Raw genomic sequence first — 25,769 nt, forward strand, 5'->3', positions numbered from 1 at the left:
CCTCTCTTGACACCAGAATCATTCTATAGATACCTAGAGACGAATATATATATATAAAAACAGATAGATTTTAGGACAGATCCAAGTAGGAGGCAGAACGAAGCTTGCTTGTCGTTTTTTATTCCTATATATCTTATAATCTCTCTCAATACACTGTTAAGGTGGTTTTGGGGTTTGGGGTTTGAGGTTTGGGGTTTTTGCCAAAACATCATGACACGTACGTAATGTTACTACCAACTGTGTGATTTTTTTCAAAAGCTTTGGCAGTTGAGTTTACTTTATTACTTCATTTACTTGCAAGTCCAAGTTCAGGTCCAGTTCCAGTTCCAAGTCTTGATAGCAGTTTGAGGGCTTCACGACAAACAAGAAGTCAATGAGCAACCATTCAAAGGCCGAAAATGTTTACTCCTTAAACAGCGAGTCCATGCTGAAGACAATGGCCGAGATCAAGGCCAAGTTCAAACTGGCGGCCACGCCAACTGAAATCGCCAGTTTAATCGAGCAAATCGACTCTACCGTGTCCCAGATTGACACAACTTTGCATAACTACACAACTTTGAACAGGCAGCGACTACAGCAGGACATCACAAACATCGAGTCCTTGCGAACCAGCAAGTTATCACCAACCATCACCGAGTCAGCAGCGCTCTTGAACATTTTCGCAGCAGCGGATGAATTGGGCCACCAGCTAACATTCAAAATCAAGTCCTTGGATGAAGAGATTGGCAACGTGAACAAGACACTTAAATATGTCGAAGACATGCAGTTACTCAAAACAAACATCAACCAGATCAGCTATGCCATAGAGCACAAGAATTGGGAGCTGGCGGCTAGGTGCATACACACGATTCAGACCAAAATCCCCAAGGAGTTGATACTGAGTGAGTTTGCATCGGTGGTGATACCGTCGACGGAGATCCCCGAGCTTCCACAAATGAGCATCGCCAAGTGGACTGACCAACTCACCGAAGTATTCAAGAGCCAATTCACAGACGCCGCGAAAAGGAGAGACGTGGAGAAGCTCACCATGTATTTCCAGCTATTCCCCTTGCTAGAAAAGGAGGAAGTAGGGCTCACCTGCTACGCCAAGTTTATATGTGAAATCATCAACGAGTCGCTGAAGAACCTCACCTCGACTGTCAACAACATCCACCTGAACGACTTGAAGCCCGGCATCTTCTCCATCGTCACCATGCAGTTGTTTGAAAACGTCTCGATGATGTTGTCGCAGCATGGGCCGTTGATCAAGAAATACTATATTCTGACCTACCCCGACGCGTTGACTTTTGTCATTAACAAACTTCAACGCGAGGTTGACCTCCAGATTGGGATCATCGCCGACACGTTTTACGACGCGCGCCGATTGGAAAAGGTTTTCCAGGATATCGAGCTATATAGCTTCCCCATTCTTTCCAAGAGATTAAAAGAGACGCACGAGCACGAGCCTAGCGCGATGAACAACGAGGATGTGGCTGACGACGAGTTTCTACCAATTCGATTCATTGGAGATCTTTGCCTGGAACTATCCTCGATTCTACAAAGTTGGTCGCTATATTGCAAATTCATCGCCATCAAGTATTTCAACACTAGCAGCGACTCGGGGTTGCCTGTCCCTGAAATCATACTAAAGTCCAATTTCACGAAAAAAGTAAATGAAAAACTCCTACCATCGTTTGAAAAATTGTATCGGTTCTATTTCCGTCGCTCGTTTGAAAAATCAATCTCGATCGAGGAGCTTCCCTCGCTAGAGCCCTACCTCCTCGTCACCTCAACATCGACATCGACATCAACCACAAAATCGAAATCGCCAGAGCAGGTGCCGGTCTCCTCCGTGGTCGAGGACTTGACTTTGATTTTAAACAACACATTGAGAAACGCCATCCACAGCGGATTTCCCCTGGCTGTGAAAAGTTTCATTGTGGAAGCATTCAACGTGGTTCAGCAAGATTTAATTAATGGATTCTTCATAAAGAACCTCAATGAAAATCTGCCTAAATACAACCATGCATTAACCTTGATTACCCCGGAAACAAAAGAGAGCAACGTAGCGGGCCCCGGTGGCCTCACCAGTCCCAGAGGATCACGAAGCGGGACCCCAGAGCCCATCTCAAATGCTCGGTTCTTTAGAGGAGCATCTAGCGCATTTGAAAGTGTCGTGAGCGGCTCCGGTGCCATTGTCGGTAGCTTGCAGACAATGTCCACGGGCAACAGTACCAGGTTAATGAACTTCATAGTCTATCTCAACTCAATCGGCGTGGCGCAGGAATACTTCAACAAAGTAGTCAACAACATCATCAATTCCAAGGACAACGGCGCGCTCATCCACAGTAGTTTCCCATTCAACAAGGACTCGGAAAAGATTGTCGTTATTATATCGCAAGACTTTTTATCGCCATTTGAGCGCGTCACGGGCAAGATCCTTAATGAGAGCGTGATTAATTTATATAACCAGTCGATAAAGCAGAGGCTCTCAATTTTGATAAGCGAGCTCATCACCGACGCTTCAAACTCAAACTACATTCTCCATTCATCAAGTCAAATCAACGACCCTTCGATCCTCATCAGCTTCAAATCCAACTGGTCGAGCATCACAAAGCCATACTTGCAAACTTTACACCCGTCCATATGGAACAGACTTCTCCGGTTGATCGTTGTCAATTTAGCCAGCTTGATTGAAAGAAGGCTCCATCTGGTATTGAAGAGATTCCAAATCAACGAGATGGGCGCCATCAAGTTGGAAAAAGATTTGAGTTTTGTAATCAACGAGGTGTGTCAGGATAACTACCATTTGAGGGAAAAATTCGTTAGATTGACTCAATTGGTCTTGTTGGTGAGTATGGATGATGATGAATACGAGGAAAGCAGCGAGCCGGATTTGACCCATGCTGAAAAGGAGCAATCGCCAAAGACCGATGATGGCGATGGAGATGAAGAGATGGGCGGTATAAATTGGGTCTTGACTCCTCACGAGCGCGACCAGATTCGCCAATACAGAGCCTGAGCCTATACACAAAAATGTGTATATGTCATTTTCAAATGCATTATCATTAAAATTCTGTTTCATCACTATGTAATCTATGTACTAAGCTGCGACTATTTCTTGCATAGCACTAGTTTCCACGGCAGGTTCATCAGCAGTTTTTTTAGCAGCCTCATTAGCTGCTTCGGCAGCTGCTTCGGTAGCAGTTTCGGTCGCTGCTCCATTGGCAGCTTCCACCACTCGAGTAGGGTCAGGCTTGATCCTCAAGTACAAATTCTGATGATTGAATTTCGGATGGGCAAAGTCACACTCGGATGCACCCTTGGGACAAAAACCAGCTAAATAATAGGGACAAAACACTTTTCGCACATGCCGGTTCTTGCAATTGGGGCCCTCGGCACAAAAGCCCGCGTTGTAATTCATACATTCGGGGATCTTGGACTGCGGATCAACATGAAGATAAAGACACTCGGGGGTCTGAGTACAGTAGCCATTCTTGGAAAAGAAGAGACATTCGGGCATCTTGCGCAAGTTATACTCGTGGAGAAACTCGCAATTGTCTCCCTTCTTGCAGAGTCCTCGTAGCCAATGCTTGCAGACTAGCTTGTTCTTGTACATTTGTGAGACGTGCTTGTGCGGGCAGTTCGAGCCGTTGGGGCATGAAGTGGTGGGGAATTGTGGGTTGTAGAAGGGGCATACTGGTCTATCGGGATCGAGTCCAAAGTTGTATTCATTCCGTAGAAATGTTTCGAATTTGAATCTGTGGTTTTGTTTGTTGGGGTGTATGATGGGATTCAGATGTATCATTTTTTGATAAGTTGGGGATCAGATGCAAACGATGATGATGATGGTGATACCCGATGGGGTTCTGATCTGACAAAAGTGGTACTATTCAAGATGAAATTTGCAATGGTCTTCGGAGGCGTCAAGATGATGATACGTTTACTAATTCTAGTTCAAGTTCTGAACCGCGAATTTCAGTCACGTGACAATCCCATTTCTTTTCTTATTTGTATTTAGGGGGTTTGAGTTTACCACCCCCTTAGTCGCAACGCTAGCTCTGCCACATCCGGATGAAAACACCATGATTTGAGACTGCCAACTTTGAGCTCCGAGCCATTCAGCATCGGTGTATCTTTTTAGAATAGAGGCCACAATATGCGCGTTTGATTTTCTCATTTTTTGAAGATTTCAGACTCAAAAACCTCGATCTCAAGGCAAGCCACTTCAAGTGAGTCCCAAGAGGAAAAGGATGAATATACTTGAGTCAACTCAATACATGTGTATATCCTGTGTCTCGCGCGCGCTGAACTCGCGGACTCTCTTCTTCCATCGATGCCGCCACCTAGCTACCGAACCGACCCGTGCACTAGCACTGGACCACTAATTTTTAACATGACCCGCCCGCGTAGCAAGAGCTTGCAATTATAACGCGGCCCTTTTGGGCTTATCGTGCAAATCGCAGCTCCCTCAACTTCAACCGTGAAGTTCTACTTCCATGGTGTCAAAAAAAATCACTTGACCTCACCAGTCAACAACATCTCTACATAAAAAAAAACCTAGTTCAATTACACCGAATTCTTTCCAAACTTGGTTATCCTCTCAAACAAAGCGTCGATGTAGCCAACTTCATTTTTCGTTTTTTGTTTCGTTCTTTGAGGCCTTTCAAAGCCTAGACCCGTCAAGCTGGGTTGTGCTGGTTCGCGTCCCACCGGTGACTGCGTATCACGTGCATGGAGTTAGGGCTTTTCCGGTGGCAAATATTTTTGAGCAAACATGCACGCAAAAATGACAATCTCACAGTAAGTGCGGCCCTCTCTACTAGTAGCTATGCTGCTTACACAGCAATGCTAGCGCTGCTGACGTAACCCGCACTCTCTCGCTCATACACAGTGACGGCTTAGGCTTGGGGCCCACACGCAGAAAGAAAAAAAAAACTGGAAACACCTACATTTTCACTGAACAGGAACCTCTATCAACCATCCAACCAAAGAAACCATCTAGCAACAATGGCTGAATCACACAGATGTATGTGCTCTCGCTGAAGATATATGGAAAGAGGAAGGACGAGATGTTGAAGGGAGGGGGGTATTTTCGAGCTGACTCGATTGCTGGAGAAAGAAACAGGCCTGGGACCAAAAGCTTCAGGCAAGTAAGAATCGATAAGCTTTATACCTGGATTTCATGTCGGGCGAATAGACGATTGATTAGTCTGCCACTGGACCATATAGACCCCATGCTTCAGGAACCAAGCCACGGAACAACCGTGGATGATTTTTTTTTTTTTTGATTTTTTGGCTGCTTCTTTCTCCAATCTCGAAAACCCCTTCAGTTTCAAAACATGTGAATGTCTAAACCTCAAGTACTCAAGAAAAACAGATTTACTAACTGCTCATTTTTTTATAGTATACGTTAAAGGTAAACACATCTCCTACCAACGTTCCAAAAACGTCACCAACCCAAAGGTCTCCTTGATCCAAATTGAAGGTGTCGACTCACCACAAGATGCCAAGTTCTACTTGGGCAAGAGAATCGCTTACGTTTACAGAGCGGCAAAGGAAATCAGAGGTTCCAAAATCAGAGTCATTTGGGGTAAAGTTGCTAGAACTCACGGTAACAACGGTTTGGTGAGAGCTAACTTCAAGAAAAACTTGCCACCAAAGACCTTTGGTGCTTCTGTTAGAGTCATGTTGTACCCTTCAAACATCTAAGCAACGTTTATGGGAAATTTTGCACATCAATAAATCACATCAATGACACGACGACCAACAAAAAAATTCATACATAAGAACGAGGTGGAATCTTTTTGCAAAGCAAAGGAAACCAACCCAAACCACCATCATCATCATCAACAACAACAACAAAACATATATAATTTGGAAAGTTCAACTTTCTTAAATGAAGCGGGAGTAGAGAGTGTAATTTTATAGTTTACGAAGTTTTTTTAATATAAAAGGTTATTTTTATATATAAAGTGGATTGTTCATGACTTGGTGTAAAGAGAGAGGTGTCAAGAGTCCAATACAAAGTGTTGAAGAAGTTCATAATTCGTGATGTGTATTCTTTTTCTTTTTTAATTCTTTCTTTTTGGCTAAGCGATTAGGTTCAAATATGTCCTGGTTTTTGTTGTTGCTGTGTTTGCAGTTTTCCAAGAATGCTACGACTGGCTTTCTTGCCAAACACCACCGACTCCAACAATGAGCTGCCACCTAGCCTGTTGCCTCCATGTAACCCGCCACTGACTTCCCCCACCGCGTACAAATTTTCAATCACTTGTCCCTTTTTGTTGATGGCGCGGGCAGATTCATCAATCTTGATGCCACCCATGGCGAAATGCAAAACGGGCGTAGTTAATCCAAAGTAAAATTCGCCCGTGATGGGTTGGCCAAATACCGTGCGGCCGTATTTTGCATCTTTCCCCTTGGCAATGGCGGAATTGTACTCGTCAATCACAAGTTGCAAATCTTGCACGGAGACATTGGCATTACTCGGGTGGATTTTCCGCAACAACTGCAACAAGTCTTTGGTGGTGCCCTTGTCCAATAACCCTTGAAACTTGTAAAAACCAATATGGTTGGGTGCCTTTGCAGCATCTTCGTCACTCACCACTAACACGGAGGCAAATGACCCCACGGGCAAGCCAAATTCATTTTCCGCTGTTATTTCGCAAACTTGCAAAACGTGATCGGTGACTACATCTCTCGTAGTCAATTCGTTAACAAATCTGTTGCCTTGCGGGGAAAGCAAGATGCCTCCAATGCCTCGCATGACTTCGCCGCATAGAAACTTCCAGTTGCAAGCGACATCCTTGGGGTTGATGAACCCCGTGGGGTGGACTTGAACTTGGTCCATATGGATCAAGTCGGCATCAACGTCTCTCTCGGCAATCTTTTGTCCATCTCCAGTAGTTTGTTCGCCGTTGGACGTGGGGAACTTCAACAAGTCAGGTCTGAACCGGTGAAGCAAAGATTTGTCCAACACTTGAGAATCAGCCGAAAACCCGCCAGTGGCAAGCACAACATTGTCACCAAGCACAACCTTGACTTCACCCGTTGCGGTGTCTTTATACTCGACACCTTTAACTTTTAAACCTTTTCCTTCTCCCTGTTGTTCAACAACAAGACGTTCAAGCCGGCTGTTTTTCAATATGCCCACCGCTGCAGGCGTGGCATTCTGCAACTCATCAATCTTGGCAGTGATACCCTGGATAATGGCGAATCCAGGAGGTAGTTTCCCCGCCCCCTTGTGAGTGCGGGCAAACGAATGTCCCCCCAATTGCGCAACCAGCGAAAGATCAATCGCCAACTCCTCGGTTAACCACTCAATGGCATTTTTAGAATTCAAAGTCAAGACATCAACCAACTCGAGATTCGAAAGCCCCTTTCCGGACTTGATGGTATCTGACTTGAACGCGTCCACAGTATCGTCGTTATGCTGGAATTTAGTAGGCACACCGTTGATACCGGACGACGCCTTGGCGGAATTGCCACCTAACTTATCGGTTTTCTCCAAGAGGATAACATGATGATTCTGCGATAACAACTCCAACGTCGTTGTCAACCCAGCTAATCCCGAACCTACAACAATTGTGGGTCCATTGGAAGTCATTGAGGGAAATATGATTCTAAATAACGACTGGCACGATTTCAACACTTCAAATTGGTAAATCAAAGATACACCAAGGGCAATTGTAACAAATACAAAATACTTTATGGAAAACAGCTTGCAACAAGGGATTTAAATGGAGATTTGACACTGGAGTAGAACTCTGGTGTTACTCGAATTCAATTAAAATTCAATTAAAAAAAAAACTGGTTAACCGCCGCTTATATAGCTTCACAAGTAGCAGGTATATCAACCATCCTATTACGAAAAAAAAGGGAAAAAAGGGGGACTCTGGACTTATTCATTACTGGATGTCAGAGTCGGCAAGCTTCTTAACCTCTTCTCCTTTCTCCCTATTTCCCATCCATCATTCCCCGTGTTAAAAATAATGATCTGATTCTGTCCTCCTCGTCTTGCTCTTTCCCGCGTCTCCTTCCCCTCCGCGTAAAAAATAAAGAGAATTCCGTCAAGATGATTTACGAGGGGCCACGCCAACTTGCAGGGTGCAGCATGTACGTAAAGTGTAGAAGTACACGCAGGAGCAAGAGCGTAAGTGGCGGCAGGGGCGAAGGCACAAGGACGAGGTGAAGGAAGAGGAAGGGCTCAATTTCGATTCTAAAAGTGGATTACAACGACTTGCCAAGTGCAGGACCTTTTTTTTTTGGCTCATCGGGTCCTAGCTACGTCTATGTTCGTTAATTTGTTCTAGTTGAATAGGCAAAAACTTCTATATCTTGACATTTCAAAAATATACATAAGAAATTCACACTCCATCATGAACTCGTGGGGAAGGAAGGAAGGAAGAAAAGGGGGAAAAGGATTTAATGGTATTTGTTTAAATTTTCATGCCGTCTTGTTTCCATTTATCCAAGTTGAATCTCCAATGCTTGGATTCGCCATGGTCGTATTTCGATTTCTTCAATGAGCCCAGCGGTGCATTGTGAATGGACAAATTCGCCAAATTGGTCAAGTTGGTGAATGGGTCAGGAGTTTCAAGATTGGTATCGGTTTTGCCTTCAGGGTTGCTGTAATCCTTTTGGTCAAACCATCTGGTGTGCCATTGGTGTCCAGTTTCGCGCTCTTTTTTCCTCAACTCTCTTTGCTCATTTTCAATCTTGGATTTTTCTTCGTGGATCAAATTGTAATCGGATTTCCTAATTGCCTCGGCAACTTTCTCCCATGCTCTTCTTGACTCGGTTGGTTCTTGTTCCTCTATTGGTTTAACAATCAAATGTTCAGATGGCTGTGCATTGGCATCGTAGAATAATTCCGAACTTTTGGAGTGTGGCGTTGAGCCGCCCTTGCCAATATACGATTTGCCAGACCACTGGCCACTGATGGTTACACTGGCGTTTTCCTTGTTGGCGCTTGATAACTGATCACGAAAGATTCTTGCTTTAAAAGTGTTTTTCTTGCCAGATACCCAGCCTCTACCACTATACTCGATAACAGTGTAAAATCCATTCGAGGCTTGAATATATGACGTTCCCTCCAATTCCACAAATGGCGCTGCCGTGATCAAGCCTTCAATATGCAATGGTGGTAAGGTAACCAAATAAGTCTCTTTTAAATCTTGATAGTTCAACAAGGCATGTCCGTACTGCTTGATGTTGATGGAGGTGGTTGAGATGCTCGAAGTGATGCCGTTATAACCTTGCAACACCACGTTATTCTTGCCGTTGGCAACAGCATAAGCAGTAACCGGTGGATGATGGCTCACTTGCTCACTAGCCAAGATGGTTTCGCCAACATCGCCACCAGTCTCCCACTTGCCCACAAACACTTCACCAAGAAATGGATTCAACGGCTTTTTCTCGCTACCCATGCTCTCGTTTCTGGAGCAGTACTGAGATTTCAATGTGGATATAAACCACTTGGTCACAGCAATGGCTCTCTTCAACGCCATTGCCTCCGCAGTGCTCGATGAAGCTTGCTCCGGCGTTGGCAATTGGTTAGCCGCCACCAACAAGTCGGGGTGCTCCGCCCAGTACTGTGAATACTCCACCAACGAAGTCGGCGAAAGAATAAAGGGCGGCGCCGTCAACGACGACAAATCACCATTGAACGAAGCAATCGACTTCAAAAACGACGTCCAAGAACCCGAATTTGCCGACGACGAACCCGTGGTTGTAGCTGCTGACGATGACGAAGGAGAAGAAGAAGAAGACGAGGACCCTGCTGACGCAGCGGGAGATCCAGTCCCTGCGGTGTTACTAGTAGCTGATGACATATTTGTTTTCTGTAGGCTTTTTTTTCACAGCAGGCACCAAGGTAAGTCAATGAGTAAGATAAATAAGCGGAGCCAACTCTTCTTCCCTATTTTCTAGTTGTCGATGTCGATGTCGTTGTCACTGGTGGTAGTGACAAGTGGCAATTGAAAGAAAATGTGACGGTTAGCCGGGGGGTGGGTGGGGTTTGAACACCTGTCCTGCTGAGTTATCGTATAACGTGGAAATTAAAAAAAGAGAGAGAGAGCAGAACCTTGAGGAAATTACGTAGTTTTGTTTGGCAAGTTGAGGTTTCTCACTAACCCGCTCACACTATGGCAGGAGCTGTTAATATCCGAAGTAATCCACGATACATAGCCGAATTTACCAGAACAAAGGAATTAGCACCTAGTGGCAGGTGTGCTCCCTTTTTTTTTGGTTTTGTTGGTTTTGCACCCAGCAGTTCTTTGCTGGTGTGCAGCAGACCAGAACCGCAGGCGATGACCTAATGGGGACGTTCCCTTCTACTTTACGTTGTTTAGTTCAAGCCCATCGGAAGACGGCTGTAGTTGACATCTGTAGTTGACAGAATACTTTATTTGATTTCCGGGAGGTCTCCCTCTATTTACAGTTATCCTCCTCTGTTGTTGAAAAATGAGCCTTTAGACCCAAGGTCTATGATGATTTTTGGTTATATCAGCAGTAGTAGCATCCCCTCATTTCCCTGGCCTTGTTGGGTTATAGCTTGATATAGATCTTGTGCTTGTTCAAATAAATTGCCATGGCACTCCACGTTACACTGTAACCCATCAACACCAAGATTGCTCCCATATTTGACATTTCAAGGGTATTTACACTCATGTTGACCAATCCTGTTAGCAAGTTACCAACGAGAAATATCAATAACCCGTTATTGTTGATGCTTTCTAAAAGGTATGAATTTTCCCTGTCTAAGCTCAGCAGCAGGACAAATTTGTCAATTACATTGTATCCTAGCAAGAATGTTGAGTTGTAGGATACAACCCACAATATATACGCTAGGTTACAAAATCTTCTGCTCACATTGGTGATCAAAGGTGAGTTATTGACAAGAGTGAAAACAAGTTGGTAAAAAATGGTGGTTGTGATTAAGCCTTGGGTGGTGGTTACTGTCAATAGTGATCGATCTTTATTCTTCTTCTTTTTGGATGTTGTTGTTGCTGCTGTTGTTGCAGTCTTGTTATTGTAAAGCACTAGGTTATCTTTTGTAGGATACCCCGTCAAGACAAAGGAGCCAAATGACTGTCCAAACAAGAAAATGGTAAAGTATCCCCAGAGCGAATATATGCCTTCTTTGTTCATGGTGATCCAATTATCGAATCGGTTATCGTTGGTTATAATAAACAGCAAAACGTCGGTTTTTTGCAATACCAATTCGTTAACCAAAGCAAATGCAAATGCTAAAACGCCTCTGGGCACCTTGTTTAAAATGGGATCCAATACACCCATAAGCACCGGGATCAGGCCTAGCGTGATGAAAAAATTCCAGTGAATGCCGTATTCCGTAGTGTGTTCTTGATATTGCAATTGTTTCACGCTGAGCAATCTAGCGACGCCCAACGTTAGAATTGGCAAAGATTTAAACAAATTTTGCCAAACTATACTGCAATACTGTGAAAGATTGAATTTTTGGATGCCTTTGCGATTGCCCTGTTTGATCAATTGTCTTGAGCTGACAAGACCCATGGAAAACACAAACGACCCTACACCCATATCCATCATTGACGTGCCCCAAGTTTCGACTTTGGCAAATCTCCTCGGGAAAACCTTGAAATCCACAGCTAGTATAGCCAAGTTGGTGACGATCAACATGTGCGCTCTGTAAATGGTGACAAAGTTTTTCCTTGGTAGGAAATCCTCCCGGGTAGTACCAGCTGAACTGTCTTTCAGCACCTTCGCAGTCTTCTTCTCCTTCTTGCCCTTGTTCGTATTCTTATTCTTCTTGTTGTTGTTAGCTGTAACATAGTGACTTGTCAAATAAATGATCAACGACGGAAGGAGAATGGAGTAGTGTAAGAAAAGTGAGTTATTAGCATATAATGTTATTGCTGTTAGTATAGCCAACACATTCAACACGTAATCGTAAACCAAGGGCAACTCAATGGCTCCATGGATAAGCTTAAACGCTAGGTCCGAAGTTAGGGCAATCGAGGTGACCAAATAGACCTCTTCAATTGAGCCGCCCGATAAATCAGAAACAAAGTCCTCTTTCAACTTCTTTAACAAAGACATAGTAGAAACTGCTGCAGGTGGAGGTGCTTGTGGGGGAGGTGCTTGTTCTTGCTGCCGTTGTTAACCAAGGACCATGGAATTAAGTTCAGTTTGATTAAACAGTCTGGGGTTTGAGAAATAAGGCGGCTACGGTTGCACTTGCGATTGCGGTGGAAGGGGGAGGACAGAGAAGACAGAAGAACAGAGCGACAGCAAGCTTTTCCTCGGTCACCCTTTCTCTTTTGAGAATCGAGCCAGACGAAAGGAGGGCCTCTGGATCCTCCTCCTTGAAAGGTCGTTGGTTGGATGGGGAGATGAGCTTGAAAGTGTTGACGTGTAGCTGTCTGTAGATGAGCCTCACACGACTTGCCAAAAGCAGGTGGCACCAACCTGCCTGTGAACAAACGTGCAATTTACAACCAAATCAGGCCAGCTTTCAGCCCCCAAGCTCTCATTTCGAACTCCCCTCTGACGTTCAAGCAGCTACTTAGCCCTTAACCGTCCCGTTTCGAAGTTCGTCTTTCTGTCTTTCAACAAGAGCCAGGTCTCCCGAAAGAAAGAGATCAAGAGACAGCCTAGCCAGGTTTTTCTTTTTTACACCAGCGCAGTTTTTTTTGTTGCATCTTGCAATTTGTGCAGACAAGGGCAGCCACCGTCAGCAATTTGCATATATATCGGTCATGAAGACGGCAGATGAAGGTGGTGAGGAGAGCTTTGTTGATCAAATGTCAAACAAGTCGCATGATTCGATCATCTCGGATAACCCCCACGACATGGAAGATTCTGCCTCGAATCCAAGCTCGGTTGACCTACTTCGACACAAGGGAGAAGTTGGCAGCAGCAATAGCAAATACTCAAGCGTTGAAACAATGCCGCTTTCGCCGCGTTTATCCGACGCAAAGCTACTTTACAGAGGCACTTCGCCGCTATCTTCACGGGGAGATAACGAGTTTGTCATGTATTCGGATTCGGATGATGGTGCATCACAAAGTTCGCTCGATTTGAGGAACGAGGAAGAGCCCATGGGCTCCTCCTCTTCTCCTTCGTCTCCTTCTTCTCCTTCTTCGTCTTCTGCTGCTGCAGCTGCTTTTGCAAAGAGAAATATAAATCAACAGTTGCGCAAATGGGCACGAAGTTTGAGCTCCTCCGACGATGAAGAAGAGGAGGAGATGGAGGAGGAGGAGGAGGAAGCAGTTGATGAGGATGATGAGGATGATGCAGGAGAAATCAATGTGTCGCAAATAACCCCGACAAGTAGTTCAAAGACAAAGAAGGTTCCTCCAGAGAAAGAACTTGCAGCTCTAGAAACCCCCAAGATGAAGACTGACCTTGCTGCAAATGAAACTCCAAGACGCCGCAAATCATCTACACCAACTTCAAGAACTTCATCAAGAAGAAGAAGAAGCAGGAAAAGTGAAAGTGAAAGCTTACCCGAGACTGAAGATACCCCGAAATTGAGGAAATCAAGAAGAAAATCAAAAGACACAAAGGAACCACGAGAATTAAAAGAGGCAAGTGAAAAATCACATCGATCGTTTGACAAGCCGGGAACAGGCTACACTTCTATGCCTCCTTCCGGTAAAGTGTTTAGAAACTTGCTTATATTGGAAGAAAGCATGAGAGAACAGGTGCGACAACAGCGCGCAATGAGAAGGAAATACTTGATCTTTCTATCGATACTATGCTCGATAATTGCCGCTTTAACTCATCATTTATTTATATTGGATGCCTCGGTATCGTCAAGAGGCACTTTACGTTTAACTTTACAATTCTTGCTAATTTCCACAATCATGACGTTATTGTTGTATCATCTTTCAGGTGAATACCAAAAGACAATTGTACTACCAAGAAAGTTCCTTTCATCTACAAACAAAGGGTTGCGGCAGTTGAATGTGAGACTCGTTAAAATAAAAACCCCATTTGCTGACAAGGTCACCGATTTAATCAGAGAAGTGTCTTTATCAACCGTCATTTATTGTCTTTGGCTTTTCCATTTGATATCCCCTTCATCGATTCAAAATAGAAACTCCAAAATCGAAGTGTTTTTAGTGACTTTCCAATCGCAGTGCCAGCCGCGTATCGGCATTGCCGATGTCAAATTGTTGCTCAATGCCAGAGTGTTCAACATTGATATTAGAGAAGGTTGGGAGATTTATAGAAGCGAATTCTGGATCAACGAAGGTGTGCGAAGAAGAAACAACTTGTTGACATTTATCACGGGATCAAAATACGAAAAGAGCAAACTTGTCAAGAGAAGGAAACGGAAATCAAGCTCGATCCCGCCACAATCAATCCCATCGAAACTCAGTGAACAGAATTTGATGAAACTATCAGCTGGTTTTCAGGATACAACCACCACCACCGCCACCGCCACCAACACGAGCGGTAATGACGAAAGTTCAGGCGGAGGCTTCAGTAGATCTGGATCCCCGTTGAAATACGAAGCTTCTAATTCTTAGACATATATACTATACTATACTATACTATTATACTATTATACTCTTATAAGTACATCTACAACTGCCCTTGGCCATACATCGCTTCTCCTTCTGACATGTTTTGGTGCTTCAAGTTTGAATTTATTGCAAAAAAAAAAAATTGAAAAATTGAAAATTAAAAAATTGATAAGTGCAGGGGGGAAAAATTCGAACCAGGGCATCTGCTTCTTGGAAATATATCCCTGGTGCTGCTAACGAAATTTCAAATTTAAGCCTAGTTATTTTTACTTGTCGCCACACCGACTCCATAGCATAGCAAGGGATGAGTGAAATCAAAGCAAAGAGACAACCTTCAAGAAAGGGAAAGAAAGCGTGGAGGAAAAACGTGGATATCCAAGATATAGAGTCCAAGCTTCAAGATATTCGAGATGAGGAGATCGTCAAGGGTAAATCGCATCACGGAAAAGAAGGAGAAGAAGGAGAAGAAGAAGAGCAAGACTTTGTAATAGATACAACGCCATCCGCCAAACATGTCGAGCTGACGAAGGCGCCGAAAAAGCTCAAGACTCATGAAATCCTAACCAACAAGTCCAAAGTTGAGCCGCTCGTGAACAAGCGAGCCACCAAATCGTCTGGTTCTAAAGTTCAAGGAGTCAAAAAGACTGAAATGTTGAGGTTGCTCAAGATGCGTGGTGGGAAATACCGCGATGAGAATATTGCTTTGAATCGCGCTGGAGAAGATGGGTTGATCAACGGCGATGAAGAAGATCTCTGGGGTAATGATCTGGATGATGATGATGATGGTGATGCACTGCTGAAAAAGAAAACTGGCAAATTCCCTCACTACAACACATCGACTGCCGAAGTAACGAAAGCTACCACCGTTCCAAAGACATTACGTGAAAAACCCATTCAAATCAACAAGAATGACCTCACCGACAAATTTGTTCACGCGGGTAAATCATATAATCCGTCATTGGAATCATGGAAAGACTTGATTGATCAAGAATATGATATTGAACATAAACGTGAGTTGAATAGACAAGCTATGGAGGAACACCGTGCCAGAGTCCGGGAGTTGATGGTTACCCTAAAAGACGATTTCTTGTCCGATGATGAGAATGACGAAGAAGAGGAAGAAGAAGAAGAAGAAATGAAAACCAAGCAGGATAGCGAGACAGTGGCTGAAACCGAGTATTCATTGTCGATAAATAAACCCAACAAGATCAAAATCAAGACCAAGTCCAAGAGAAACAAGGAGGCCAAGCACAAGAAACGTGTGCAGCTAGAACAAGAAATCAAAAACTTGAAGAAACAATTGCACGATTTGGCCAACTTGGATGAGCTTTTGGCCAAGCAACAAGAGCAGCAAGACGGCGAAGAACCACCAGCAAAGAAACAACGCAGTGCCAAGCGAAACAAGCTTTTCAAATACACTCCAATTCAAACCCCACTAGAAGTGAAACTCTCCGACGAGTTAACCAGTTCGTTGAAAAACTTGAAGCCTGAGGGTAATCTCTTTTACGACCAAATGTTGAATTTACAATCTAGCGGTAAGATTGAGCTGAGAGTGCCCGTGAATAAAAAGAGGAAATATCCAAAGAAAGTAACCGAGAAATGGACATACAAAGATTTCAAATAAATTGAAAATGATACATCACTTTCTATTCCCCTCCAAAAATCACATAACATGCATTGCGAAATATACAATCCCACATCTTCTCCATCGTCTCCACCTCTCTATCTCTATCCTCCACCACCATAAAATATTTACGAAAAATTCCAATCTCCAAAAACATAGCCTCTAAACAACCGATCCCTCAAAGTAAAGAATTGGTCACGGTACGGAGTATAGTACCTCTGCTCAATCAACTCGGCGGTCTTGAACGACTCTGGAGCGATGGCTTCGCTGCTTTGGCCCCGATGCACGCCAGTCAAGTAGAAATCGCGCTGCATCATCTTCTGGTCCCACTTATCCAAAAAATAGCGGTCGTTCTTCCAGCCGTTGTCCCAGTACCTGATGTACTGCACGCCGTGGCCCGCGATGCCGAAGAAGGCCGTCATGATTGCGTAGGGGATCAATCCTTCAAATGGCACTGGCATCGTTTCAAAATTGTGTGTTGTGCTTGACTTGGTAAATGGAAGTTTGGGAAATTGGACAATGAAAATGACTCTGGTATCTGGTTTCGAACGACGGGGTAAGGCTAGTGTGTCTATTGGGTGCTCCTTGAATGTACTGGTTCCGTGTAGATAATGGCTTCCTTGTTGAAGTACTCCTGGTTGGAAAAATTCGTTACTTTCATATCCCAATTGATTGGTTTGCTTTTTTTGGCACTAGTTGCACTACCCGGTTGCTGCAAAAAAAAAAGACGTGATAATCGCCAATTTGCGATATCTTCAACCAGGAAGAAAACAGGACTTATTGAACCCAGGTAATTAAGTGTATATTCTATGAAGAAGTAAACTTATATATGTATATATATAAAGAAAAGGTAACACTGAATGCTTTGTATGCCTTGTATATGCTTTTTTATGCTTTGTAGATATGCTTATGCCTTGGAAAATGGTGACGTTTTTTTTTTTTTTTTACACATTCAACTGCCAGACGATTTGCACAAATTTGTCCATGCGTACTTGTTCCAGTTGCAGCAAAACACACCATTCGTCGTGTGCCAACATCTCTCTGGGGATAGGTCTCTTTTTGTTATCCTTGATCAAACAGCGCGATATAAACTGTTTGAACTCCCGTGACCAGTAAATGTTGTCTTCTTGACAATCTTTTAAAGTCAACTCACTGCGCAGAACCATTTCCACAACTTCGATTGGTCCCAAGCTTATATCAATGGGGAATTTTCCATTGGCAACTTCCAACATCGACATCCCCAACGACCAGATATCGCTCGATATCGAGTAGTCTTTACCCATTATTCGTTCTGGGGCCATGTAGTACTGTGTGCCCACAAACGTTGAAGCGAGCGAGTTGACTGCTTCTCCACTAACGCCGAAATCGCAAAGTTTCACCGCGCCTTTCGAATCAAGCAAGACATTGGACGGCTTGATGTCGCGATGGATGATATTTTTCAGGTGTAGGTAGTCCAACCCCGATAAGATGGAATTGGCGATTTTGCCAAGGACTTTTTCATTTATTCGATTAGTCTGATCTCGCTTCAAGACTTCCTTATATATGGAATCTAGCGATTGGCCATCCATGTATTCCATTGGTATTCCAATTAGGGACTGTTTTGCCAAGATAAAAGTGCCATAGTATTTCACGATATTGGGATGATGGCATTTTCTAGCAATTTCCAATTCTCGAAACACTTGTTTTTGTACTTGCGGATCTGAATCTGTTATTATCAATTTCAATGCAAAGATCTGTGACTTTGAAACTACAGGTATACGGCATTTGGTAACTGCTCCGCCGTTACCTTCTCCTAGCTTGCTAATTTCTTCAATTTGATCAGAGTTGGCCAAATAATGCCAGTCCTGGGGTGTCAATTCTTCAATCAGCAGCTTTTGAGGCGTGGTGTTGCTTGTGGTGTTTGTTGTTGTTGTTGTTGTTGTTGTGGTTGATGTTGATGATGATGGTGGATGAGGAGACGTGTTTCTTTGGGTAAATTTGTTCCCACTCAGTTGCCAATGTGGCTGCTGTGGTTGAGATTCAAGCTCATCTCCAATCATTTGTGACAAGTCAGATTCCGAAATTTGTGGAGGCTTCCTCCTCAATTTCCCCGAGCCTGACGAGTTGGTCGACTGCGCTGTGACGGGTGTATTTGAATTTAGCGATGAAGATGACGAAGTAGAATTGGTCTGTGGTCGTTGTGGCCGGACCTGGTGACCCGGGTGCAGCGATACGTCCGCTGAGTTTTGGTCCTGATGGTGTCTGATGTTACTTATATTCAAAGATTGTGAAAACTGCGACTCAAGACTACTGGCAGCAGCAGCAGTGCCAACAGTGCCAGCAGCCTCGCGAGGATTAGAACTGAAATTCAACAGTAGATTAGGCTTGGTGTTATTCTGGTTTGGTGGAATCGAAAGCGACGGAAGCGACGGTGCATTCAACGGTTTCCTCGTGGGGACATTAAAGATTGGAATTCCCGACATGATCTCTCTCTATGTGTGTGTGTTGAATGTTTGATGAGAAGTAAACTATGCAATAAAAGTGAATTTTTTGATGATGGACAAGGAAAAAGAAGTTGGAGTTGAAATTAGAGTGACATTGGTGACAAACGTGATCTTTCTAGCTTTCCAGGTGTCCTTCTGATTGAACAGCGGCCTTGTGCAAAGTATATTGGCGTTTTGGACAATTGCAGCTACAAGTTGAGGTTGAATGTAGTCGTTGTCTGTTCTTAAGACCTCCCTCTCGAATTCCTCACAGCAAAGAATCCGGGTGCTACCATATGGTGTCGCGTGTCGTGTCGTGTCGTGTTTGTCCGACATTAGCCCCTTACGGCGATTAGAGGTGGGGGTTAATCCGAATACGAACCAAACGCCGCGGTCGGATCCACGTCTCGGCGCCCACCTTTCAGCCCACCTTTCAGCCCACTTTCCGCTCCTGACCAAACAGGATCAAAGTCATCTTCGTCCAAACCAATCAGGAACAGCGGCTTATTTTCGTGCCAGCATCCTTTCCCTTCTCCGTTCCCACTGATGCTGAAGGAGCCCACCCTCCTTCAGCCGCGCATTCTTCACCGGAGAAAAATAAACTCCGCTACCTCGTTCATCCTTTAAGCCTAACTTTAACCCTTGAACCAACCACATTGAACCGAGAATTCTTGCGCCCGCGGGTTCATGGATTGTTTGTAGTTATTACTGGTCAAGGTAGATAGATGCTTAGGGTCAAAAAAAGTACCTACTTACTGATTTACTAATGGTCTATTTTTTGGCTCTCTTTTAGCAGGGGCACCTTTGGCCTTGGACGTTGCACTCCGTTTCGTGGTTGATGCCTTTTGTTTGATCAATTTGTCCTTCTTGGTGTCAATCTTGTCACTGTCTTCTTCCTCGTTATCGTCAGCTACATCCTCCATGTCATCATCAACCACATCTTCGTAGTCTACTTTTGGTGCAGCAGCTCTCTTGCCTCCGCTTGTCAACGAGTTCCCCGTCTTGTATATGACTGTGGGGTGAGTTGCGCTGTTGTACTTTCTCGTGAAAGCCGTCTTGGCCTTGGTGTCGAGGTTAATGGGTTCCCTCAACATGTCCGCGATGTTATCGAAATCTTCTTTTGTCAAGTAATATTCATCCAAAGTTGCAATGGTTTCATCGATGCCGGCTTCACCGAGTTTCTTAATCGGCGCATTGAGCTTCTCCCATAGTGGCGTCATGTAATCTAGACGCAATTCTTGCTTAGTTGTCGAGGTCCTGATTCTCGTGTGGTACTGCAATTCTTGAAGCATTCGTTGATACTTCATCTGTTTGGAATTTTGACCTAACCAGCTGCTAAAATTCAATCTCCCCGTCATTTGTCCCGCGGTTTCATACGAAGGTTTCACCGTTGACATTAACCCGTGGAATGGGAGTAAACTCCATTGCTGTTCGCTCGATCGAATCAAGGAGTTGATCGAGTCGGAAGCACTAATATCATCTGCCGCTTGTGCCACATGTTTAATGTGTGCTCCCGCCAACCTAGGTCTGGTGTTTAGGTAGTTTTCCTGTATCATCAACGGGGCAAAATCGATATCATTGAAATACAAGTCCAATTTCTCGTTGGTGTTTTGATGCGGAGCCGTCCATATCCCCAGTGACAACAATCTACCCGCGATATCAAACGGTTTCAAGATGACTTGCTTCTTCCAAGCTTGGATCTCTTGAGCATTGTTGACACCAATGTGTTTTTGCGTTTTGGACACGGTGGAAAGAAGAGTAATCATTTGTCGGATATCGTTGGATGTAGCTTGGACCAATTGGCCAATGATGGTGGGGTCCAATTTGACCCCTTCTCTCAATGCAATGGTCATGAGTCTACTCTTGACTTCATTCTCGCTGGGTCTTCTAAATGGCAAATCCAAAGCCACCTTGTCAAATACTCGCATCTTGGGCAAGGACTTGTCATTACAAATCAAAATCAATGGCGTTTCGGTAATTCTGCAAAATTGAGACAATGCACCGGCTCCTCCATGATCACCGCTCGACATACCATCGACCTCATCCATAATCAAGCAGATCTTCCGTGCGTTGGCATGATCTTCATGATCATGCTGGTGCTTAAAAAACCCAACAACCGATGTGTTGCCCAATAAGGATTTGATTTTCTCATTCAACATCTTTTTGGAACGAACATCCGACGCATTCTTCTCCAACACATCGAATCCGAGCGAGTTGGCCACCATGTGGGCAGCGGTGGTTTTACCTATCCCTGGTGGACCGCTTATCAAACAAGCTCTATAACTTTCTGGTCTGTCCAGCTGTCCCACTTTGTACCCTTTAGCCTTGTTCTCAAACCAGTGCTCTAACCAGCTTCGCAATTTCTGCACCTGGCCCTTGTTTCCACATAGCTGGCTAAAGTCTTTTGGTGCATGCTTATCGGTCCATAACTTCTCTTTGGCCGCAACTTCTCGCACAGGCAAAGATGAAGAAGAAGCCGAGGGAGGTGGTTGCGATCTTGACAGACTCGATTGAGAAGAAGCTCCATTCGCCACTTTGGATTTTTGCTGGGCCAGAGCGTCTTGTCGACGCTTTGCCTCAAGTTTCTCCTTCTCCTTTCTCTCCTTCTCTAGTTTCTCTTCTTCTTCCCTCTCCATTCTATCAGCCTCTTCTGCATCTTCAATGACCTTTCGCTCTTGTTCTTCACGAGCCAATTTTGCTTTCCGTGCGTCTTTTCCCGTGCCTCCGTCCGCAGGCATGCTTTCCAACAACTGGATAAACCCATCTTCATCGATTGCCTTGATGCCGAATTCCTTGATCTTTTTGACTTTTGATGGTCCTGCGTCGGCTCCAATAACCACTAAGCTAGTCTTTTTGGAGATTGCTTTGGTCACTTTGGCTCCATACCTCTGGGCTGTAGTTTCAGCTAGATTCCTATCTAGTCTGGGCAATTGGCCCGTGAATATGATTGTCAACCCACTTAAGCAGTACGGTTTAGCTTCTGGTAGCTGTACTGCCGAGGGGTCCGTTGCGGGAGTCTGTTGCTGCTGGGCTTTCTGGGCAAAGTAGTTGATCTTTACCGAGTCATCAACCTCTGGCAATTCGGCATCCGGTATAGAGGCAAGCACTTTTTCAACGATGTTTTCGTCTCCTTCGGCTACCTCAGGGGAATGCTTGGTTTTCTTGGAAGAAGCAGTGTCCTTGGCGGGTGCCTTCTTTTTCGGAGATGTTTTAGGCTGAGATTTAGGTGCTGGTTTTCGAGGACTAGATGACTTGGCACGCGATTGTTTTGGAGTTTGCTTAACCTCGGAAAAGTCATCGTCCTCCTCGTCGTCATAACCGTCGTCGTCGTTGTCATCATCCTCCTCGTCGTCGTCATCGTCAAATTCAAAGTCATCATCATCATCAAGGAGCTCAATGACCTCCTGCTTGGGCATTGCCTGTGGTTTTGCCCGTTTTGAAGCTGGGGCAGGTTGACTCTGCTCTGGTTTTCGTTTCTAAAGTCGTTAGTAAAATTTCGGAAAAAGGGTGAAAAAAAAAGACACAATCATCTGAACACATACGGTTCCTGATTTTTGGTTGCCAAAGAACTCACGGATGTCAACCATTATGGAGCTTTTAAAACGTAATGGAGCTGGGTGCAAGAATCGACGGGGTAGGTTTGGATAGACGTGAGCTAACAAGGACACTTGGGGATCAAAGCGCGACTTTTTTTTTCGTTTTCTTGTTGATTGAACGCGCAATCCGTCTGCACTGACCAGAGGAGAGATGGAAGGAAGGACAACTACGATGTATATCTAAATGCAATGACCATCTATTTTTTGCTGGACTCCTTTTCTAGATATTCCGTCCATAGGGAAACAAAGCTTTGTCGAACCGGAGCCTCGGTACCGTCGTTGTTATTTTTATTGGTTTGGTTTTTGGAATTGGAATTGGAGTCGTGCTGTAAACCTGCGGCAATCTTTTGGCTTGGGTCCCACTCTAGCAAACCACTGATGAGTTGCAATGCTTCGAATTTTTTGGAGTCGCCTCGGGGTAATTGGAGGAAGCTGATAATCACGTTGGATATCAACTCTCTATCGACCAGTTTATTCGAGCTGTCTCCTCCTTGCTTCAACATTGTGAGAGCCTTGGTGAGGTGTTCGTTTAAGATTATGGCTTCGTGACGGAGCTTGCCTATGAGAAGTTGTTTATTGTTGACTTCAGTTTGAAGCTCCTCTACCCGTTTAGTTTTAAGATCCATCTCCTCGAGTAGTGCCTCATAGCTCTTTAAATCTGCTCGGAGAGTCTCAATTGTCTTGTTCTGCTCTTCTTTCTCCCGGTTCGTGTCCTCGATTTCTTTCTTTAGCCGTGTTTCCGTGTTTGTGAATTCTTGTTGATTATTGGAAATTACGTTATGTAGCTCCCTTATGCTGACTCTGGCCTCTTCAATCTCGCGATCCTTGGCATCTATCTTCTCCTCGTAGTCTTTAATGGTGTGCTTGATGTTTTTGTGTTCTAGCTCTGCTTCGCCCTGTCGTATGTTGAGCTCATTGATTTCCTGGTTCAACTCGTGCACTTTTTTGGTCAATTTCGAGTTGGTGTTTTCAAACGCGTATTTTTCATCCTGCAACTCTTCGAGAGCCAACGTAAACTCTCGCCTTGTTTTGGTCAATGTATCACTTAGCTTTGCGCATTCGTTGTTCAACTCTGCGTTTTCCTCCCGCAACTGATGGAGCGCCGATTTGTCAACTTTGGTCGCCAATAGTGTCTCGTACCGCTCAATTGTTTCCTGATTCCTCCGCTCGAGATCCTCTTTTTCCATGGTGAGCCTCTCCACTATCGCGGTTTTCTCTTCTAGCTCCAATTCGGACTGCTTCATCTTGCCAAATACCGTTTTCATCGAAGAAAGCCTGCTGACTAAATTATCGTAAGAATGCTGAACTTCGTCTCTTTCTTGCTCGGCTTTCCTAAGTTTTGCAGCCAACTCGGAATCGGTGTTAGATTCAGAATTGGAGTTGGAATTGGAATTGGAATTGGGGTCCACTTCCGACGCAGACTCCGATTTCAGCACGACCGCTGGTTCTTTTGATTCTGGAGGTGACCCGTTGGTTCCCAGTTCCTCGCTGGCCTCGGTGGTGCTGCTCTGTTGTTCTCCATCTGCTATTTGCAAGTTTGCTGTTCCATTCTCGACTATTATTTTCCCTGCACCGGCGTCCGTGTCGTCGTTCTTGGGGTTGGTTTTCGGCACAGCGTTCGTGTTATTACTGCTGTTTCCATTCTGCTTCTTTTTATTCTTGCCCATGACCAATTAAGAAAAATAAAAAAAAAAAAAAAAAAGAAGAAAAAAAAGGGAGTGTTTTCAAAAGACGGTCTTGGTTTGTGAACCTCTCTCTCTTAAGTGCTAGAAGCAAACAACAACACTAGTAACTGTAATCTGAGTGGTTCGAATTGATTGAAATCGATTGAATAGATGTTTGTTAGCTGGCAATAACTTTTTTTTTTTTCCTTCCTGTTGTGTTTTTTTCCGTCTGTCAATGTCGTTTTTTTTTTTCTCCACTTGGGATGAAGTAATGTTGTCCCGCATATTTTTTTTTGCAGCCATTTCTTCATCAGATCAGAGATCAGTTGTGGAACGTGAACTTTCCCATGTCGAAGCTCTGGAACAAACTGAGATTCTCAAATGAAGTTTTCTAATGAAGTTTTCTAATGAGATGATTGTCTGTATTTCTTCTCTTTGCTGTTTTTTGGTGTTGACATAGACAACACTTGGCCTTGTCAGCGGCGGCACAACAAGGGAGAAGGATGTTTTTAAAACTATTTGGCACATTGAGGCCACTCAAAATGGCTCCTCAACCAAGTAACAAGGGGTGTCTTGTGGGAATATGCCCACTGGATGTGCTGCTATATCTCAGCCAGCTGTCACGGGCAGCTCCAACACAAGTGTTGAAAATTTTGAGAAATGAAAACTAAAAAAAAAAAAAAAAAAAAAAGAAAAGAAGGAGCCGATCGGTCCCAGCTGCTTGCCCTGCCTTTCACGAAGCAGTCTCACATCGGACACCGGGCATTTGCACTTTAGACAGATTCTTTACTAGAAACGAGAACAATAGGGCCAGGAGAGTTCCCCTTTTTTTTTCTATTTATTTGTTCAAAGCGTTACTCTTTTGCTCCTTCTGACTTGTATGACGCTCTCAAGAATAAATTAAAAAAAAAAAAAAGAGTCCATCTTCCCTGCAGCAACAAAACCATGCGTTAGACTTGAGATTCAAACACACCTGACCTTCATCGCGGAGCAGAGGTGTGAACCGGTGTTAAACCGCGTTTATTGCTCAACCACAACCTTATCCTCCCCGAAACAAACGATAGTTTTCATTTTTTCGGCTTCAAAATGCAGCATAATGCAACCTCTCTCCATGCACATCTGCACCTTGCTTCCATCTCGCCTGATTTAAATAGCAACTTTACATACCCTTAGCGAAGCAGAACTAACCTACCCCCGTCTATCTTTTTCTGGTTCCGTATAGGTCATCTTTCCTAAAAGCCAACGACAATAATCCAATTTGGAATTCTGAAAAAAAGAAAAAAAAATTTTAGTCGCCCATAGTAAAATTGAAGAAAAATGAAAATTGCAATCCTCTTTCCAGTTTCATGCAAACAAGCGAGTCCCGAGAATGTGATAAAAGAGCCCCAGCTCTCTTTATAAATGACATATACAGCAAAGAACAGGCAACGCCCAAATGCAGAATGGGGGCAAATTTGCTTCGAATCTAGAACTTGTAGATCTCAACTAAATTTAGCTTGACCCTAAAAAAGAGTCGACTTTAACTTGACTTACATGGTCTTTTTTTTTTTGAATTTGGTTTGTTGTTTTTGCCCTGATCGCATTGCATAGCTTTTCCTGCTTGCCGCCCTTACTGCTGCTTTGAACCTGGGCATTGTTACTTTCGGCAGTTTCATGGTCAGAATCAGGTTCAGTTTCTGGCCCCGCCGGAGTCTGACATCAAAACAGAACAACACAATTTATCACGATTTGCTCAACTGTTGTGCATACCGTGATAAATTCTGAACATAGTTTTTTTTTCTTTTTTTTTTGGCGTGATGTTGAGCTGGTGGGCAACTCCCTACAGCCTAGAGACATGTGTGTAAATTTCACTTGAGCATGAATGCTGTTTCTGTCTGGGTTTGCAGCAACGGTTGTATCATCACATTGTTCGTATCCAAAAAATA

The 25,769-nt window shown here is 44.1% G+C and overlaps 13 protein-coding genes across 13 annotated transcripts; 4 read left to right on the forward strand and 9 right to left on the reverse strand. All coding sequences in view use genetic code 12, as the record gives it.

Annotated features, from left to right (window-relative positions):
- Positions 1 to 373: 373 nt before the first annotated feature.
- LODBEIA_P01010 (uncharacterized protein) lies at positions 374 to 3,001 on the forward strand (the record flags this gene model as incomplete). The annotated part of the gene is made up of 1 exon (XM_066970851.1): positions 374 to 3,001. The coding sequence occupies one exon, from the start codon at positions 374 to 376 to the stop codon at positions 2,999 to 3,001; it is 2,628 nt and encodes an 875-aa protein (XP_066827039.1).
- Positions 3,002 to 3,082: 81 nt separating this feature from the next.
- LODBEIA_P01020 (uncharacterized protein) lies at positions 3,083 to 3,787 on the reverse strand (the record flags this gene model as incomplete). The annotated part of the gene is made up of 1 exon (XM_066970862.1): positions 3,083 to 3,787. One exon carries the CDS (start codon positions 3,785 to 3,787, stop codon positions 3,083 to 3,085), a length of 705 nt encoding a protein of 234 aa, XP_066827040.1.
- A 1,202-nt stretch (positions 3,788 to 4,989) lies between these two features.
- Positions 4,990 to 5,691, forward strand: LODBEIA_P01030 (60S ribosomal protein eL33; the record flags this gene model as incomplete). The annotated part of the gene is made up of 2 exons (XM_066970873.1): positions 4,990 to 5,008; positions 5,387 to 5,691. The coding sequence occupies 2 exons, from the start codon at positions 4,990 to 4,992 to the stop codon at positions 5,689 to 5,691; spliced, it is 324 nt and encodes a 107-aa protein (XP_066827041.1).
- Positions 5,692 to 6,085: 394 nt separating this feature from the next.
- LODBEIA_P01040 (uncharacterized protein) lies at positions 6,086 to 7,588 on the reverse strand (the record flags this gene model as incomplete). The annotated part of the gene is made up of 1 exon (XM_066970884.1): positions 6,086 to 7,588. One exon carries the CDS (start codon positions 7,586 to 7,588, stop codon positions 6,086 to 6,088), a length of 1,503 nt encoding a protein of 500 aa, XP_066827042.1.
- Positions 7,589 to 8,420: 832 nt separating this feature from the next.
- On the reverse strand, positions 8,421 to 9,815 carry LODBEIA_P01050 (uncharacterized protein; the record flags this gene model as incomplete). The annotated part of the gene is made up of 1 exon (XM_066970895.1): positions 8,421 to 9,815. One exon carries the CDS (start codon positions 9,813 to 9,815, stop codon positions 8,421 to 8,423), a length of 1,395 nt encoding a protein of 464 aa, XP_066827043.1.
- Positions 9,816 to 10,530: 715 nt separating this feature from the next.
- On the reverse strand, positions 10,531 to 12,063 carry LODBEIA_P01060 (uncharacterized protein; the record flags this gene model as incomplete). Its single annotated transcript, XM_066970906.1, has 1 exon — positions 10,531 to 12,063. One exon carries the CDS (start codon positions 12,061 to 12,063, stop codon positions 10,531 to 10,533), a length of 1,533 nt encoding a protein of 510 aa, XP_066827044.1.
- Positions 12,064 to 12,722: 659 nt separating this feature from the next.
- On the forward strand, positions 12,723 to 14,501 carry LODBEIA_P01070 (uncharacterized protein; the record flags this gene model as incomplete). The annotated part of the gene is made up of 1 exon (XM_066970917.1): positions 12,723 to 14,501. The coding sequence occupies one exon, from the start codon at positions 12,723 to 12,725 to the stop codon at positions 14,499 to 14,501; it is 1,779 nt and encodes a 592-aa protein (XP_066827045.1).
- A 301-nt stretch (positions 14,502 to 14,802) lies between these two features.
- On the forward strand, positions 14,803 to 16,122 carry LODBEIA_P01080 (uncharacterized protein; the record flags this gene model as incomplete). The annotated part of the gene is made up of 1 exon (XM_066970928.1): positions 14,803 to 16,122. One exon carries the CDS (start codon positions 14,803 to 14,805, stop codon positions 16,120 to 16,122), a length of 1,320 nt encoding a protein of 439 aa, XP_066827046.1.
- Positions 16,123 to 16,250: 128 nt separating this feature from the next.
- On the reverse strand, positions 16,251 to 16,583 carry LODBEIA_P01090 (uncharacterized protein; the record flags this gene model as incomplete). The annotated part of the gene is made up of 1 exon (XM_066970939.1): positions 16,251 to 16,583. One exon carries the CDS (start codon positions 16,581 to 16,583, stop codon positions 16,251 to 16,253), a length of 333 nt encoding a protein of 110 aa, XP_066827047.1.
- A 483-nt stretch (positions 16,584 to 17,066) lies between these two features.
- LODBEIA_P01100 (uncharacterized protein) lies at positions 17,067 to 18,584 on the reverse strand (the record flags this gene model as incomplete). The annotated part of the gene is made up of 1 exon (XM_066970951.1): positions 17,067 to 18,584. The coding sequence occupies one exon, from the start codon at positions 18,582 to 18,584 to the stop codon at positions 17,067 to 17,069; it is 1,518 nt and encodes a 505-aa protein (XP_066827048.1).
- Positions 18,585 to 18,629: 45 nt separating this feature from the next.
- LODBEIA_P01110 (uncharacterized protein) lies at positions 18,630 to 18,920 on the reverse strand (the record flags this gene model as incomplete). Its single annotated transcript, XM_066970962.1, has 1 exon — positions 18,630 to 18,920. The coding sequence occupies one exon, from the start codon at positions 18,918 to 18,920 to the stop codon at positions 18,630 to 18,632; it is 291 nt and encodes a 96-aa protein (XP_066827049.1).
- A 416-nt stretch (positions 18,921 to 19,336) lies between these two features.
- LODBEIA_P01120 (uncharacterized protein) lies at positions 19,337 to 22,171 on the reverse strand (the record flags this gene model as incomplete). The annotated part of the gene is made up of 2 exons (XM_066970973.1): positions 19,337 to 22,060; positions 22,127 to 22,171. 2 exons carry the CDS (start codon positions 22,169 to 22,171, stop codon positions 19,337 to 19,339), a joined length of 2,769 nt encoding a protein of 922 aa, XP_066827050.1.
- A 206-nt stretch (positions 22,172 to 22,377) lies between these two features.
- LODBEIA_P01130 (uncharacterized protein) lies at positions 22,378 to 23,847 on the reverse strand (the record flags this gene model as incomplete). Its single annotated transcript, XM_066970984.1, has 1 exon — positions 22,378 to 23,847. One exon carries the CDS (start codon positions 23,845 to 23,847, stop codon positions 22,378 to 22,380), a length of 1,470 nt encoding a protein of 489 aa, XP_066827051.1.
- Positions 23,848 to 25,769: the final 1,922 nt, after the last annotated feature.

Source organism: Lodderomyces beijingensis (genome assembly GCF_963989305.1).
Source record: "Lodderomyces beijingensis strain CBS 14171 genome assembly, chromosome: 1".
In the NCBI taxonomy this organism is placed as follows: domain Eukaryota; kingdom Fungi; phylum Ascomycota; class Pichiomycetes; order Serinales; family Debaryomycetaceae; genus Lodderomyces; species Lodderomyces beijingensis.